The sequence below is a fragment of the Lepidochelys kempii genome, chromosome 1, assembly GCF_965140265.1.
Source record: "Lepidochelys kempii isolate rLepKem1 chromosome 1, rLepKem1.hap2, whole genome shotgun sequence".
NCBI lineage: Eukaryota > Metazoa > Chordata > Testudines > Cheloniidae > Lepidochelys > Lepidochelys kempii.
The window spans coordinates 177,517,962-177,536,458 of record NC_133256.1 but is presented as its reverse complement, the minus strand read 5'-3'; the positions used below and the strand labels follow the sequence as shown (position 1 = coordinate 177,536,458).

The following is an 18,497-nucleotide window of genomic DNA, read 5'->3' as shown; positions in this document are numbered from 1 at the left end:
ATAAGGGGAACAATAGGGAGGAAGGAACCTGTGGGAGACAAGAACAGGGAAGGAAGTTGGGGCAAGGAAAGGCAGGGGAGACCTTGAACATTGAGGATAGGTATTCGGTGTGTGAGACCCTAATACCATACCAATGCAAGAGGGCAAGGGGTTCACTGTTATCTGATAATGTCAGAACCTGTATCTAAAAGGTATCATGTAAGATATCAATAAAACACTAGTAGCATACTGTTCATTAATATTGTTTCATGGTGTATATATGGAGGACAAATTCAAAATTACAAACATATTGGATATTGTGTTATCAAAGTGTGTCTGCCAGGCAGGGCTAACATTACCCTACCCTAGACAAAGGAATAGGTTCTGCCACTTTGAAGGTGCTTTCAAGATACAATAAGAGACAATATGAAAGTAATTTACAGAGAAGGAGCTCAGGACCATCAAGCCAACAAGGGTAGCACTACTGAGCATCACAGCAGGGGGAGAAGATTGTAGTACACAGATCAATTTACATTTTAGCACACACTAGCAGGGCAAGAAACCAGCATGAAACTTCCTTCACCACCAGACTCCATGTTGCCTTAAATGAACTTTACCCTGGGGGGTAATCTTCAGAAGACTCCATTTCAAAGGTGCACTGGACTATAAAAGAGAGGGGCAAAGAACAACAAGGGATCTTTCACCAAAGAGGACAAAGGAACTGAGCACTTTGGACTTTGTGGGAGATCCTGACCAAGACGGTGCTTAGCCACCTTGCTGGAAGGTAGATTTGTAAGGAAACTACCTTGAACATTTTTTTAAATTTATTTTTTTATTTTATTGAAAGAACAAACAAATCTTAATCGCTCTCTGAGTGGAGCAGGAAAGGGCAGGACATTGCAGAGCACAGAGTTTTGAGAAAAATTGGGACTGGGGGCAGGGGTTGGGGTCATCTTGCCTGATGTAATCAAGGCTGGTGGAGGACAGAGTGGGGCAGTGGTGTAACAAGCAGGCTCCTGGAATCAGATTTGCTGACTCAGAGCTGCTTAATACACAGACACTCCCAGTGCAGGCTTGTATGCCTGCTGGCAGCCTCCAACCAAAGATGAAGCAGAGCATTTTGAGGCACTCAGGGTTACAGGGCAGGTAATGACACAACCCCTCATCTGTCTGGATTGCACCCCAGAATGTGACGGGGATTCTGGGAAAGTGGGGACCTTGGACACAAGTACAAGAAGAGGACCTTAGGCAAGGAGAGCTGGGGAGTGTGGGATGCTGCGACAGCTGGACCTTGGGGAGAAATGACAAGTACTGGGAGACCTTGAGGATACTGGGAAGGGGAAGCAGAAACTTGAGGGACTGTTTGAGAGGAGAAATTTGGGAAGACGAGGACAAAAGTCTAGGACAACACTTTGGGGGAGAAGGATCTGGGAGAAGAAAAGAGATTTGTGAGATAAAAGCCAGGGACTGGATAGCAAACTAAAGGGGCATATGTGCAGAGACGGAAGACTTGAATGATTTTGAGAAGGGACAGGGAACTTCAAGGAATGAATGGAGGACAGAATGGGAAATAAGGAGAGAAATACAAGGTTGGTGGAAAAAAGCGGGGGAGGGAGAGAAATAGTATGAGGCTTGAGGAGAATATGACTTCTATGGAAAAAGGGGGGATATTTGGGGAAAGGGAGGGAGAATGTGGGGTGGGAACTTGTATTACTGTGATCCTTGTGGATATGGGCCACGTGGTGCTTTGTGGAAAGGGATTTGTCCTCTCCTCACTCTCTATAGGTAAAAGAACTCCAGTGCTTGATCAGAGGAACAGAGAGCTAGAATGCAATGTCTAGTTTATGTTTGAATATTGTTCCTTACAAGTCTTATTTTTCCATGCCAGTTAGGCCAGAAATTCAAAAGTGTTTTCACCTTGAATTTCAGTGATTCTACAATCAAATATTTGAATGAATCCAGCCCTTGAACAGAATCTGCCAGTTGGACTGATTGCAGTACAAACAACACATTTAAAAGCTTGATACTGTCCTCTGATACCTAGCACATACTAGGTATCAGACTCAAAATCTCGGAATAGAAATGTTAGCACTTGAAAGGAGGAGCTAATTTTCTAAGATACGTGTCAATGCACCTCAGATTAGAGAGCAAGTACAAACATGTAAAGTACCACAGTACATTAACTTACAGTCTCTTTTTGCCAACACAATAAGCCTATTTTCTCATCTAACTAGAATCAAGTTATTGTTTCCTGTAAAATGTGAGAATACTTTTGGCTACTTAAGTTACAGGCCAACATTTATAGCTGTATGATCTCAACATTTATTTTGAATCATCATTAAAACTGACCTACAGAAACCATTTCTATTGTTCTGGTTGCTTCAGTTTATAACAGAATTTCAAAGGTTGCAGAAAAAATATGTACCGTTAGTTAAAATCCCTAGAACTCTTTCCTAGTGTGCTTAAATGAAATGACATACTTTCACTTTAAACGCAATTTTTTTGGTTTTGGTTTTACTTTAAAAATGGCATAATTTTACAATAATATTATTTCAACAAGGTCAAAATTAAAGAGTATTTATAAAGAAACAGCATTCATTGTTGTTCAGTGAAAATGTGTTATGTTTCCAATATAGCATGCAGCACCCACATTCTATTTACATTATGTTTGTATGCAGACTTGAAACAATTTGTGAAATACTAACCATCTTGAGGATTTCTTTGGACCTGAGAATTTTGCTGTTTCTGGTGGTTTTGTTTATATAAAGTTTATAACCTGGCTCACAGGAGCTGGGATCCAATAATGATTCAACAAAAATATTAACCAGTTCATGAGGCTCAAAAGAGATAATCTGTACTGTAAAGTGAAGACTGATTTGGGAATAAATTCAACATTGTACTAGAAGGGTGAGAATGTTACAAAGTAAGATTTCCAATTACACTGAAAAGTAAAAGATACAAAGTCTAGAAAGATATTCCTATTACATCTTAATAGGTTTCTTGTGTAGCCTGGACAAATAAGATGTTGTTTTTTGTAAAAGCATGTTTTTATAGACTACAATGACATGTTCAGTGAACATGGACAGACACAATATTTGACTGTAAATTGTGACTGAAGTAATCTCTTTTTCATGGTTATAATCAGGACCACAGAGCAAGCTGCTTACAAACACAAATACTTCTCTTTACACACATTGTAATGAAACCAACCTGAGAGGCTGCCACTTCTTTCTGAGCTGTTGTGAGAGCTGGTGGTGCTGAAATCCTGTGACTGGTTGTGTGGCATTCTATTAGACAATCCCTCAGCCAATCGGTAGTCAGGGATGTAAAGTAAGGCTAAGGGTTAAAGGGCAAAGGTCATAGTGACATCATGTGATTAGTTTACAGCACAAGCACATGCAGAACATGCAGTTAGCAAGTCAGAAGCAGATGTGATGGGACTGTGGGAAATGTTTTACCTAGCCTGTCCTAATGGAAATACAGACGGCTGCAGATTACGGTGAGACAAAGAGGACTAAAGCACAGAACAATTTATTTTGAGATGGTGTAAAGAACAGTATGCGTGCAAGGTGCGTGTTATTAGTTAAGGTAAATATGAATAATAAATCATAAACTACAATTTTCTAATTCATGCACAGAAGATCCAGGAAAATAAACAGACTCAGGAAAATAAGAGCAGGAATCACCATTGTTGCCTTTGCTTTGGTCTGGCAGAGAGTAACCGAATCCCATGAGGTCAGTTTTTTGCTGAATTGAGCTTTTCCACTGCGGGTCAGGTAAGTCGACTGCCAACTCATGGATGCTGTTGGAATGCAGAATCTGCGTGGTGGCATATGGTGTAGCTTGTGTGATTTGGCTGGAACTGTTGTAACTAGTTTTGGTGGTGAAGTCAATGCTGCTGTAAATGGCTCCATCAGAAAGCATAGTGGCAGTTTTATCCCCTTGGCCTGGCACCGGTGGCAGCACATCTGTGGTGAGCATAGGGAAATGGAACAAATCAGTGATGCACAGGAAGCCTGAAACTATCAAGGTTTAAGATGAAAAATAAATGTGTCATTCTGCACGTTTGCATTTCAGCTGAGACAGGGTCCATGAGCCAACGAAGGGAAGATGATGTACAACCATTGCCAAGCTATCAGCATCTGTGACAGGCCTACCACTTGTCCTTCACATTTCACTGCCTAAAATCATCTTTTTTCTTCCATACCTTCAACTGTGAAAGTGAAGTTTGGAATATTTCACTACTGAAGAATATTTTCGATTGTTCATTTCATGTCAGAACCAATTAAACTATCTGGGCTTTAGGGAAATGATGAAAGAAGTTAATCTACAAATCACAGAGGAAACCACCTCCCTGAAATATCTAGCAAAACTACTGAATGAATGCCAAGGCTTCTCTAAGTAATTCTTTTCAGGGCACAAAGTGCATTTGTCTAAAGTTTTCGAAAGTTTTTTTCCATCAGTTTATCTGGTTTGATTTTAGAACCTAAACAAGACGTTTCATCTCAACAATACAGGAAAACTGACATGAATAAGTCATTTCAGAATGTGACAAGATTTCAGCTACACTCAAGAGATTAAGGTGATCAATCAATTATAATGATACAGTACACTGCTGGAAACAGAGAACAACTCAGTTCAAAAACTGTACTATGTATAGATTGAAATTAAACCTTAGAAACAACATATCTGCTCACTTTTCCACAGGCTGAATCATTTTACATATTGCAGAATTATAATTTTAATCCTTTAGATCTAAATTCTCTCTCCTTTCGAAATTTCACAGTGACATTTACTGGCAGAATATTAGATTTAAAAGTGAACACCTCTGAAGTATGAAAAAGTGCCGGGAAGGTGACTGGTACAATGGCATAGGCAGGAACACTGCTCAGTTTATTATACGCTCCCAGAGCCAAGTATTTCAAACGTGGCTCTTTTTCTAATTTGTTTAAGATCAAAAAAGTAGTCGTCAGTGTAGAATCCAACTGTTGGAAAACATGCAAGCACCCTTCTGCTTTTTAACATGATTGCCAGCTGCTGGACATGGACTCTGACTGTAAAATTTGAATCATAATAATTATGAATACTCCTAAATTCAGAATGCTCAGATCTGGGGTTCAACCCATTGTAAAAATCAGGGTCATTTGTTGGCTTTTTGGGACTATTTCCTACTATGTGTATGTCTGTACAGCAACTAGCACAATGGGACCCTGTCTTTGGTTACAGCCTCTAGACACTAATATAACATAACTAAGAACAACTACTATTCTGGGTTCAAATGTCAAATATGGACAAATTCAGAAGATTTTGGAAATGAGGATTTGGTTTGGGCTCATCTGTATTTTTAACTTTTGCAGGCACCAGTGAAAGGATTTAGATATCCAATGATCTATTTGGTGAGGCACAATCAGGTATATAAAATGGTTAAATTCTACCATGACTACAGATTAATTACAGGCACAGAAGTGAGATATAATCAATGAAGAGCACAGCTTGCAAAACGAGAGTTAATTTTTTCAAAAGTCAGGCAGTTAACATCTACTTACATGGGTCTAATGTACTTTCAGTGTTCAATTTACAGCTATACAGATTTTTTTTTTCCCAACTACCAGCCCTACAAACTCAGCCTGAGATCTGAGAGTCAAGCTGGGTCCTATCTGGCTTGTGTACCATCACCAATAATAAAGAGTCTACCTTGCCTCAAATGGTTCCATGACGGTGCAATGGAGTAAACAATTTTGTTAATGATGTACAACAATAATAGAATCCAGTATAATCAGCCTGTGTTGGCTCTGCTGCAGGGATGTTAGGAATAAAAAACAGCAAAATATACTTGTCTCTGACGTAATCAGACATGACTCTAAATATATGCACAGAGCAGATCACTGGTGAATAAGGCAGTGTCATTTCTATATAGTCACTTTTCAAAGTAGAATTGCACTTCACTGCAAATTTTATAATATAACACCTCCCTGGTACTTGGAGATTTTCACTTTGTCTTATTACCAGCGAAGCATAAGTTTCCCATAAATATTAGGAATTTTCAATAGAACTATGTATTATAAATTGATTGTTTTAGTTCAATAAAATGCACATGCTGAGCACATGAACTATTAAATTGTCAACTCACAAAGTAATTATATAGTAAAAAATCATGTGATTATTATTTGGCATGTTTAAAACTCAGTCTTTTCTTTTTTTAACACCTTTTTGACTAAAACACTAAGCTCTCTTGGTTTACGAGTCAACACTCAAAGTAATGATGCCCGAGACCTTCCAAAAGGGCTTCCAATGAAAGCACAGAGGAAAAAAGACCCTAACAAATTCAAACAGCTCCCCCTCTCTATTCCTTTCCTCAACAACCCCGTCTCTCAAAAAATCTTTGAGGCCTTCTTTATATATTATGGCCCTGAGTGAGACCAGCCCTCCAATGAAGCTCTGCAGGGGTAGAGAGGTGAGCAACAAGATTCCTCCTCTGTAGAAATGCTCAAAAGCTGCTCACAACAGCCATTCCTTGCTCACTCCTGCCTCCCACATGACCCATTCCTCCAAAAGGAGTAGAGAAAGAGGTGAGGAAATTTCCTTGTCCCCTCTATACCATCCTATAGGGCTGATTGTTCATCCTCCTACAAGGCTTAAATAAGAGTATTTCCAAGAGCCCACCACATCCCCCCCATTCTCCGTGGGAGGTGTCAGGGCTTGGGGCTTCAGCCCCCATGGTGGGCCCGGGGGCTCAGGACTTCAGTCCTGTGGGAGGCACTGGGGTTTGTGGAGCAAGGGGCCTTGGGGCTTTAGCCCTGTGGGACTAAAATATTTACCAGAGCTCTGCTCTGGACAGCTCAAATTGAATTTAAGTCCTACCCTCATATGAAAGTAGCAGCACCTGGAGAGTACCGTGTGTGCTTCCTCTGAGGTGATGCTGCCTTCTGGGCTATAGCTTAAGTCACTATCTAGCCCTATATTTAAAGAAGCAGAAAGGGGCACAAACATAATTCTATTTTCTTTACAAGTCACCTTTAAAGCAGATGAACATTTCATTTTGAGTCAGCCATAGTACACAGGAAGAACTGTGCTTTTTACCACCCTGAAATAAAAATAATTTGTATATACTGCTTATCATAGAGCTTAACAAACATGAAATAACTAATTAATCCTCAACACTCTGGTGCGATAGGAATTGTTCTATTCCCACTTAGCGTTTTAATCTCTATGACTGAAGTGCCTAATTTGCGACAGTAAGAAGTAATACTGAAAGTTAAGTAATAACAACAAAGATTTTACAGACTGGGGAAGTGAAAGAGGTGAAAGTCAATATTTTCAAGAGTAGTCTCTGATTCTGGATGCTAAATTGGCACCTTGGGCCTGAGTTTTAGAACTGCAGAGTACCCACAACTTCAGATGAAGCCAACGGAACCTGAGGCAGCTGAGCACTTCTAAAAATCAAGTGCATGTTGAGCACCCAAATATTGAGGTAGCCAAAATAAGAGACTAGTTCTGAAAGTTTTGGCAGTAAATGACTTGCTTCTGGCAACACAGTCAGTTGCAGATCTGGGGTGGGAGTCAGGAGCTCCCGACTCCAAGTGCTACACTCAGAATCATAGAATCATAGAATATCAGGGTTGGAAGGGACCCCAGAAGGTCATCTAGTCCAACCCCCTGCTCGAAGCAGGACCAATTCCCAGTTAAATCATCCCAGCCAGGGCTTTGTCAAGCCTGACCTTAAAAACCTCTAAGGAAGGAGATTCTACCACCTCCCTAGGTAACGCATTCCAGTGTTTCACCACCCTCTTAGTGAAAAAGTTTTTCCTAAAATCCAATCTAAACCTCCCCCACTGCAACTTGAGACCATTACTCCTCGTTCTGTCATCTGCTACCATTGAGAACAGTCTAGAGCCATCCTCTTTGGAACCCCCTTTCAGGTAGTTGAAAGCAGCTATTAAATCCCTCCTCATTCTTCTCTTCTGCAGGTTAAACAATCCCAGTTCCCTCAGCCTCTCCTCATAAGTCATGTGTTCCAGACCCCTAATCATTTTTGTTGCCCTTCGTTGGACTCTCTCCAATTTATCCACATCCTTCTTGTAGTGTGGGGCCCAAAACTGGACACAGTACTCCAGATGAGGCCTCACCAATGTCGAATAGAGGGGAACAATCACGTCCCTCGATCTGCTCGCTATGCCCCTACTTATACATCCCAAAATGCCATTGGCCTTCTTGGCAACAAGGGCACACTGCTGACTCATATCCAGCTTCTCGTCCACTGTCACCCCTAGGTCCTTTTCCGCAGAACTGCTGCCTAGCCATTCAGTCCCTAGTCTGTAGCTGTGCATTGGGTTCTTCCGTCCTAAGTGCAGAACCCTGAACTTATCCTTATTGAACCTCATCAGATTTCTTTTGGCCCAATCCTCCAATTTGTCTAGGTCCTTCTGTATCCTATCCCTCCCCTCCAGTGTATCTACCACTCCTCCCAGTTTAGTATCATCCGCAAATTTGCTGAGAGTGCAATCCACACCATCCTCCAGATCATTTATGAAGATATTGAACAAAACCGGCCCCAGGACCGACCCTTGGGGCACTCCACTTGATACCGGCTGCCAACTAGACATGGAGCCATTGATCACTACCCGTTGAGCCCAACAATCTAGCCAGCTTTCTACCCACCTTATAGTGCATTCATCCAGCCCATACTTCCTTAACTTGCTGACAAGAATACTGTGGGAGACCGTGTCAAAAGCTTTGCTAAAGTCAAGAAACAATACATCCACTCCTTTCCCTTCATCCACAGAACCAGTAATCTCATCATAAAAGGCGATTAGATTAGTCAGGCATGACCTTCCCTTGGTGAATCCATGCTGGCTGTTCCTGATCACTTTCCTCTCATGCAAGTGCTTCAGGATTGATTCTTTGAGGACCTGCTCCATGATTTTTCCAGGGACTGAGGTGAGGCTGACTGGCCTGTAGTTCCCAGGATCCTCCTTCCCTTTTTTAAAGATTGGCACTACAATAGCCTTTTTCCAGTCATCTGGGACTTCCCTGGTTCGCCACGAGTTTTCAAAGATAATGGCCAATGGCTCTGCAATCACAGCCGCCAATTCCTTCAGCACTCTCGGATGCAACTCGTCCGGCCCCATGGACTTGTGCACGTCCAGCTTTTCTAAATAGTCCCTAACCACCTCTATCTCCACAGAGGGCTGGCCATCTCTTCCGCATTTTGTGATGCCCAGCGCAGCAGTCTGGGAGCTGACCTTGTTAGTGAAAACAGAGGCAAAAAAAGCATTGAGTACATTAGCTTTTTCCACATCCTCTGTCACTAGGTTGCCTCCCTCATTCAGTAAGGGGCCCACACTTTCCTTGGCTTTCTTCTTGTTGCCAACATACCTGAAGAAACCCTTCTTGTTACTCTTAACATCTCTGGCTAGCTGCAGCTCCAGGTGTGATTTGGTCCTTCTGATATCATTCCTACATGCCCGAGCAGTATTTTTATACTCTTCCCTGGTCATATGTCCAACCTTACACTTCTTGTAAGCTTCTTTTTTATGTTTAAGATCCGCTAGGATTTCACCATTAAGCCAAGCTGGTCGCCTGCCATATTTACTATTCTTTCGACTCATCGGGATGGTTTGTCCCTGTAACCTCAACAGGGATTCCTTGAAATACAGCCAGCTCTCCTGGACTCCTTTCCCCTTCAAGTTAGTCCCCCAGGGGATCCTGGCCATCCGTTCCCTGAGGGAGTCGAAGTCTGCTTTTCTGAAGTCCAGGGTCCGTATCCTGCTGCTTACCTTTCTTCCCTGCGTCAGGATCCTGAACTCAACCAACTCATGGTCACTGCCTCCCAGATTCCCATCCACTTTTGCTTCCCCCACTAATTCTACCTGGTTTGTGAGCAGCAGGTCAAGAAAAGCGCCCCCCCTAGTTGGCTCCTCTAGCACTTGCGCCAGGAAATTGTCCCCTACGCTTTCCAAAAACTTCCTGGATTGTCTATGCACCGCTGTATTGCTCTCCCAGCAGATATCAGGAAAATTAAAGTCACCCATGAGAATCAGGGCATGCGATCTAGTAGCTTCCGTGAGCTGCCAGAAGAAAGCCTCATCTACCTCATCCCCCTGGTCCGGTGGTCTATAGCAGACTCCCACCACTACATCACTCTTGTTGCACACACTTCTAAACTTAATCCAGAGACACTCAGGTTTTTCTGCAGTTTCGTACCGGAGCTCTGAGTAATCATACTGCTCCCTTACATACAGTGGTACTCCTCCACCTTTTCTGCCCTGCCTGTCCTTCCTGAACAGTTTATAACCATCCATGACAGTACTCCAGTCATGTGAGTTATCCCACCAAGTCTCTATTATTCCGATCACGTCATAGTTCCTTGACGTCACCAGGACCTCCAGTTCTCCCTGCTTGTTTCCAAGGCTTTGTCCAGACTGACAGACCAGACCACACCTCTCTCCCCTTCTCTACTATTGCTGTTTCGATGATAGATTTAACGATATGAGTAGGACGTATACGGACTGGAGATAGTGAGCTAAAATGCTGATAAAACCTAAACATTACTAATTAGCAGTGTTGTTGTGCTTTACTGTATTGAACCAGGCAGCAATTTTACAGCATTGCTAAGGCTCTTTGATGAATAACCCCCCCACCCCCACAATATATATACATGTGCACAAAACAGAACCCAATATGAAAAACAAACTAAAGTGAAAATAAAATGCATTATTCACTGTATGATGACATGATTCAGTAAAACCCACCTCCACGACCAAAATTCCCAAGATCGTTGGGTCCGCTAGTGCTGTTGTTTACTGGCAGACTGGTGGCAGGCCAAGAGTCTGCAAGCCAAGGATAACTGGGGTCACTTGCATTCAACAGACCTGGTCGACTGAAGCGGGATGAAAAAAAAAAAAGGAAATGAACATGAAAATATGTCTGTCAGACAACTCTGGACAAGATTGTGATTGAAGAGGCTGCATCATTTTCCTCCTGCCACAGGATGTAATAAACAGTTTAGGAGACTTCAATATATTTCAAATTAAAATTGTGTAGGCTTTCATGCTTTAAAGACCTTCAGCAGTTAATTAAGGCTATATAGAAAATAACGTTGGCAGTTGAAATGGAACTAGGCATCAGTCGTGATTCTGCCAGAATCCAAATGAACTCTGTTGTCTGTCTGAAACAGGGAGTAGGCTGGCCCACTGAAGGATTCTAAACAAGGGTTGAATGATAAATTGCCACTTCAAGGGAACAATCACTCAAAATAACTGGTCTGTATCAGCCATTTCCAGGACTTTGGGTTACTATTTCTTCACTCCTTGAATCCCAAATGTACGCCTGTCATCTATAGGCTGGTAGCTCTTTCTTTGCGTACTCTTGTATAGTTTAGAGGCAAATAAGTTTGAGTGGGATTAATGGAAAGTTCACAAGAGTATTTTTATCTGTGACTACAGCATGCTTTCATATTCTTGTAATATTAAACTTTGAAAGCTGTAGTCAGACTTGGATATCTCAAAAAGGGAAGGGAACTTTGGCCATAAGACACTCTGCACTCACTAAGCACAGGATAAAAAATGTAACCCTATCCTGAAATTCAGCCTGGCAAATGTGGCCAGTGCTTTGTGTTTAGCAAGGAAAATCAGTCTCTTAACATGAAAAGCACAGTTCTGAAGGTTTTCCGGATTATTAGCACACTTATGAGGAAGAAGCAACATTTGTAATCATTGTAGTTTTTTCTGATAGACCCCTTCTGGTACAATCCCTAAGAGAAACATGGGTTTCTATGGAAACAGCAATAAGAAGATCCAGCAGTTTTCTTGCCACATCCACTAGCTCTCATTAGGCCTAATCTCTTTTTGCTAAAATATTGATTAAATGGGAGATTGGAAGTTATTACCAGGGCCTAATTACAATCTCCATATTGGCAAAGAGAAAATAGATGAGGATATATGGGTTTGTTATCAGCTTTTATCAATTTCAATTGAGTAGCCAAAGTTGTGGAATCCAGTCCCATCAATCTACAACCTATTTATCATCCATGAATCATTTATTTTGTGATCGATTATGTGTAATTGTTCACTCACAGCAATTTAGAGGGAGCCAATAAGGAGTCTTAAACAACAGCAACTTCATTTGCTAATGTCTAATTAATGCAATAAACATCCTGGTAACAAATGAACACATTCCTTGTGATATTTACTACTAATTTCTTCTTGGGCATCTGGGAGATATGAAACATCTGGACTTGATTCCTCTAAAGTGCCCAACAGATAGATCATTAAACCTTGTGGTAAGCCATTTAATTCCTCCCAGACTTGTCAGTCTTATAAATGATCTTTTATTATAATAATCCTTTATCTATAGAAAAGTTCAAGTTCCTCATCAAAAAGAAAATAGGATGGAAATAGATCTTTTTTAACAACAAACCTACCTTCCATTGCTCATTAGTCCTCCATCTCCTCTTTGAAAAGTGACTGTTTGGGATTTTTAAAAAACAAAACAAAAACAAAAAAAATTAAAAACACAAGAGAGGGAAATAAAATCAGTTAGTAATAATTAGTAATAAAAAATTAGAGTTTTTATCACTCAAGACTAAAACCTCTGGGCATCATAACACAATATAACACAGCAGTTACAAGAAAGAAGAACATGCCACATTGAGAGCTTCCACTAGACAGATCTAAATCAATCTGCCCTGTAGCCTGTAAGCCAAAATTGCAGGATGGCTAAAGAACCCTGAATTTACTATGGGTCCTCTGACATGACTCTGTTGTGAGAGACTATGTCAGGTGGTGAAATTGTATTTTCCTGGCATGCTTCTGCTTCAGTGTACAATGACATTACACTGGTATGTTAATGACATCAGAGTCGTGATGCAGCAGCATAATGCCACCACACAAATATTTAGTTCCATAGGATAAATGCAAAGAGGTGGCAGCCCTGCTAGAATTCTAGTGGAGGAAAAACAAGTATAAATCCTACCTCACTTCCCTCACACATACAAGATAAAAACATCAAACACACAAACGCAAATACATCAACATTACATGGGGGGAAATCCCTTCAGTCTTGCCCTGAAGGATGCCAAGGATACACTTTGAAGTATATGAATCATATTAGAAATCCATAAATGGACCCTTGACAGAAATGTCCCTGCCCCCAACATATATTCACAGGGCATATTTCAGGATGGCCCCACAGTTGTAAACCCCATTTCTAAGGTGCTGCTTTCGAACGTAGGGCAATATAGGCAGTCCTATATTGTGGTCCTATGTTATTAATTCCTTTATATACTAATTTTAAACCAATCTTCGATGCACACTTGCTGAATAGCAAGTGCAATTAACGGACTGCAGAAATCACTAGGTATTGTGAAACAAGGCCAATGAGCAGACCTGGTCCTTCAGTGGCAATAATCTATTAATAATTTTCAGAGATAATTCCAATTAAAGTGTCCTACAGCAGACTATTTTAGTGGTCCAGCCTGGATCCGGAAGATCTTGGACAAAATCTACATCTACAAATGAAGATTGCAATTTCAGATTGAAAGAAGCTCCATGGTCAGCTCAGTTAAAAATAACCCCCAAATAGGGAATTCTGACCACCTTCCTGGGGTAGCCATCTTCATCAATAAATATACAGTAACCAAAGGTTTTGCAAGGTTCTCCAGCTGTTACCCCCACCAACATAGAAATACCTTTGTTGTATCTAGGCTTACTTTAACCAACTCTGTCAGATACTGCACTCTGAGCCAGATAACAATACAGCACCAAGATGGAAATGCCATGATTAGCAAAGAAGTTGATGTAAATCTGAATATCAGCAGCATACTGGTGATACCTCATATTTTGCCAGTTTATCAGTTCTCCAAGGGGCTTCACAATACACATTTAACAAAATGTTATGGTGATAAAACTAACCCCTTTGGAATCTCATATGGAAGGGCTTTTGGGGTTGATGATTAATTATCCATTACCACAGAATGGACTACCGTTTCTACTGGAAAGCCACTATAGTTCTATTTCACATCAGACTATTTAATAGCTGTATTTTGAAAGAGTTAATCTGAAACAATTAGTGAAAAAAAAATCGAAAGCATGGGAAGTATTAAATAAAAACCTGCTTACGAAAACACCACATCCTAAAAACATTGCAGCTAATTAGCGCTCGATCTGACACTACTTTCCAGTTATGTTGCTTTTTAATGGACTATCAAGTGATTGTATCACTCTTTGCTAAAAGTGAATAAGCTAATGCTAAAGAGCTGTGGATATCATTTGCAAATATGCAAATAAATGGGTGCTGTCTGGCTATGTCTCAAAACATGTTGTTAAGAAATGTATTAGTAGAAACTAATTTAATGTTCTTTTTCTTCCCCATCTTCCATTTCATCCAGACGTTCTATCTCTGTCAAAGCAACAAAGATATAAACCCAGAAACAGACCACTAATATATTCAATAATGAACTTTATGAATTTGGTTTACTATTTCATAGGGGGCTTCCAGGATAACATAGTGTACAATGAAACTAATTTCACACCTGAGATTAATATGTTTGTTTAGGCTACAGACTGATATTAACATTTTAATTTTAAAAGAAATATTGTCACTCTCTGTGTGTGAGAGAGAGAAATATGACAAATGGGGAAAAATAATATTGTTGGTCACCTACATATTTATATCTGTAGGACTCTCTAGCACAGCTAGAGGGGGGAATACAGAGGGAGAACATATCAACAACTGTCCCCAGAGGCGTTCTACTTGCAGAGCCGTGGAGTATGCAAGATACTTCTGAGCATGCTGGGGAGCGCATCATGAGAAGACATGCCTCCTACACTCTTTGTATTAAGCTGTAGTTGATCTCCGCAGGCCTGCAGTAGTCTGCTGGCACAGAAGATGGGTGGATGCCACCACTCTGCCCCACCTTTGGGTTCACTAGCATCTAGTGGTAACCCTACCTTGTCCTTGTGCAAAACGTCACTTTCTAACCATCCAATAAAAGCCTTGTGCTTTAGGGGAGAGATACAGCTAGGTATTGGCTGAAAGAGAGAGACCCATCAGAGAGAAACAACTATGGCAGTGTTATTGGTTTTTTATGGGTCAGGTAGTGGCTGGGCGTGTGTAGGTGCATGTGGCTTGGAAAGAGGAGGCTCCTTATGCTTGCTTTCACCTTGCACACTGATGCAGGAATGGCTACAACCTTCCCATAATGTGGAACAAGAAAATACCCAGTCACTGTTCTTGTTCAACAGGCTCCTTCCGATCAAATAAACTCTCCAATCCAAGGCTGTAGATCTTTTTTTGAAAGCAGAGGACGTTACTGGCAGATCACAAAATCATTTTGTATTTCTGATCCCCTCGGAAAAAGGGCTACCTCAGATTTGCAGGAGCACATCCATTTCTCTTAGAGTCAATAAGAAGAAGAAAAAGGCAGCTAAAGGCACAAAAGATATGGTCAAGCTGCCAAAATAAGCACTTTGTTTATCACTCCTGTCATATGTTTTGTCAGCAATTTTGCCTGCAGTTTGATTTCTGAAATTACAAAACAGGTCTAAATGCTGAAAAGGAGCATATTTAATGCAATGCAGTCTTGTAGATGTCAATGTAAAATAAAATGCCCAGACAAGCTGGCTTTATTCAGGCTGTTTCCATTTCAAATCGATGCTGAACAGTCTCGAGGGGCAATGGAGGAGGAGGAAGAGGAGGGTCTCTCTATCACTAACCCAACCCATCTTCTCTTGTCTTTTATCACTGAGAAAGCATGAAAGGTCTTTCAGCATTATCTATATCTGATATATGTTCTTAGAATGGTCCTTAGTCCTGCATTAGGTGCCGGGAGGAGATTGGCTTTCAAAAGAAGATGGGGGAGGAGGGGGAAAGAATAGTGATTTCTAAGGGATTCTAGCCAGACTATATTGCAAGAGCTGCAAAAATGCAGAAGTGCATTTAAACTGAATACAATGTAAAGAAATTATACAGTATATATTTGTATGAAGAAGAGTATATGTTAAAAGAGCCTTTGTGTGGTTTTTTAAACATATAAAGAAGTACCGATGCTATTTATTAATATTATCTGACAAGGTTAAACCTAATCTTCATGCCTGCTAGAACTGGAAAAATATGAATATATGGTAAGTTGACATTTTGAGGCAAGAAGCTTCAGAAAGCTTTCTATGTGCCTATCTAGAATAGGCCACATTTTCCTGTCATAAATGAAAACTTTCATGTTGCCAGCCTAGTCTCATTCCTTTTCCTGATAAGCTGTTCCCCAAATATGAATGCAGATTAATCCTCTTTTAATAAGCATTAACTCAGAGCAGACAATCAGTGTATAAAAATTCCATCAACTCTTCTGCCTGCCTTTGGATGATTCTGTCAAATAATTTATACTCCTCTAACAATTTTACGAATTATGCAAGAAACATTTAGAACGCCATAATTTCCTGGTTTTAATTTGTTTATATTTATTAAGTTTCACAAAATCTTTAATCCCTTAGGGCACTAGTCACTAAATAAGCTTACCTACTTATAACTGAACATACACATTTACTTTCCTTGCATGGCTGATGGCCTGTGCATTCTTGAAAACACCTGGAATATTCAAGTGAGTGGTTCTTGGCACACCAATGAGTTGGAGAACACAAAAAAGATACACGGATATATTGAGAGGTTCCAGAGTAGCAGCCATGTTAGTCTGTATCCACAAAAAGAAAAGGAGTACTTGTGGCACCTTAGAGACTAACAAATTTATCTGAGCATAAGCGAGTCTCTCTTGTTTCCACAGGAGTATGTGCATTTACTGTACAGAAATCTGTGTAGAAATGTGATGACACATTTGTAACTTTCCCTGCTAAATGAATGAATTCAGTTCCAGAATTGTAATGGACGGGAGTGAAAGAACTTGCATATTGTACTAGAAGGGATATCTGTTTTGTGCCAGCTCCCCTTCGTGTCATGTCCAAACCTGTGGTGCATGTTTGTATCTGGGGAATGTGAGTAGAGGGTGAACATGAAAAACAGGAAATTAGTGTATAACTCAGTTTCAATGTGCATAGCAGCAATTTTGCTCTTCTACAGGGTGTCAAAGGTGCACAGAAATGTCAGGCCAAATTGTCCTCTACAATCTGCACTACCAGTTGCTAAATAAGGAATAAATCATGCATTTGTGGTGCTGACAGACCTCAGTGTCCAGCTTTTGCTTTGCTAATACACTGCCATCTTCCAAGAATATATATTTAACCCACTGGTTCCGGTTTTGTCACTACTGCTTCCCAGCTAGTGGAGTCACTTATTTCATTCACACGGTAGACGCACATGCCTTTAGCGCTTTAAGTCTCAGGTTCAATCCCCGCTGACAAATCATGCCGGGGATGTTACAAGCTGTGACCTGTGAACCAGAAGGCTACATACGTATTACAGCTGTTCCATTGTAAGTAAACAAAAACCATGTCTGAGGTCATATTATTCATTATTTGTGAATATGTGAAAATGTTCACCAATCCAGAAAGTTACCTAAGTTTTAGCTCAACAGATTAATCTTCCCCAGGCCAACTATGTACCAGCAGCATTTCATTTGCCATTTACTATTCTTCTGATTAAAATATTTCAGTGATTCAGTCATGCAGCAGAAACAATACCTTTATGGTGGCCAATCACACAACGTAAATAGCAAACAGTCAAAGTGAACAATTCACAAACGACCCATAGTCCGAAATTTATCAGTCCAAATATTTAGCAAATATTTTCAAATAATGAATACATACCATTTTAAAAAATCATGGTCAGTTTGTGAATAATTTGCAAATAGACTTGGAAAGCAAAAAAAGATCTTCACACAAAATAAACTGAAAAAATGTTCTTCCTTCTTTTGTTTGTTTTTTCAAAACTTTCCAACCAGTTCTGTTTATGAAGCAAAGCAAAAATCTAAATTTATCACAAATACACATAATGAACAGTTTGACCAGTTCTTTTACATATTCAGATATTCATGTTTATGTATTCATGAAGGAAGCAGATGTTTGGCAAAATGTGCTTCGTTCACAAACAAATATATTCGGATTAATTCACCTCCAATGTAACTTCACTGAAATTCACCTCTGATAAGGTGAATTTGGTCCTATGCCTGTCTAAAAATGTAGGCCTGAAATCTATTTTAGCATACATGGGTTACAACTGACTATGGAACAACCTATAGCCTTGAGTCTTCTCAGATCTGTACAAACAGGGAGGTGTCTGGCTCAGTGAAAATTTAAACATTTTGTGACTGTAGATCATGTAACCAACTCCAAGTTCATACGGTCAGGAATTTCATGTGGATTTGAGACTCTTCTTGGGGAACTCTGAGCCTAGACATAAATCAGTAGATTTTGTTAATCTCCAAATGCATTTTTGTGCTAATTGTGACAGTTTCTGAAGACCATGGGTCAGATTTTGTTCCTTTGTTCCTCCACTGTAAATGGACTTCATTGCAGTAACTCTGGATTTACTCATCATGAGGGAGATCAGCATCTAGCCCAATGTGTTCAGAA

The 18,497-nt window shown here is 40.4% G+C and overlaps 1 protein-coding gene across 11 annotated transcripts in view; it reads right to left on the bottom strand.

Annotated features, from left to right (window-relative positions):
- ROBO2 (roundabout guidance receptor 2) overlaps nt 1-18,497 on the bottom strand; it is a 639,395-nt gene that overhangs the window by 54,626 nt on the left and 566,272 nt on the right. For 7 of the 11 annotated variants that reach the window (XM_073303863.1, XM_073303872.1, XM_073303897.1 and 4 more), the window contains 4 exons: nt 12,401-12,443; nt 10,731-10,858; nt 3,666-3,947; nt 3,190-3,315 (listed from right to left, as the gene is read on the bottom strand). In XM_073303863.1, coding sequence (XP_073159964.1) covers nt 3,190-3,315; nt 3,666-3,947; nt 10,731-10,858; nt 12,401-12,443 — 579 coding nt within the window. The remainder of the gene's footprint in view (nt 1-3,189; nt 3,316-3,665; nt 3,948-10,730; nt 10,859-12,400; nt 12,444-18,497) is intronic. The other 4 variants (XM_073303882.1, XM_073303928.1, XM_073303890.1 and 1 more) reach the window with 1 other exon arrangement.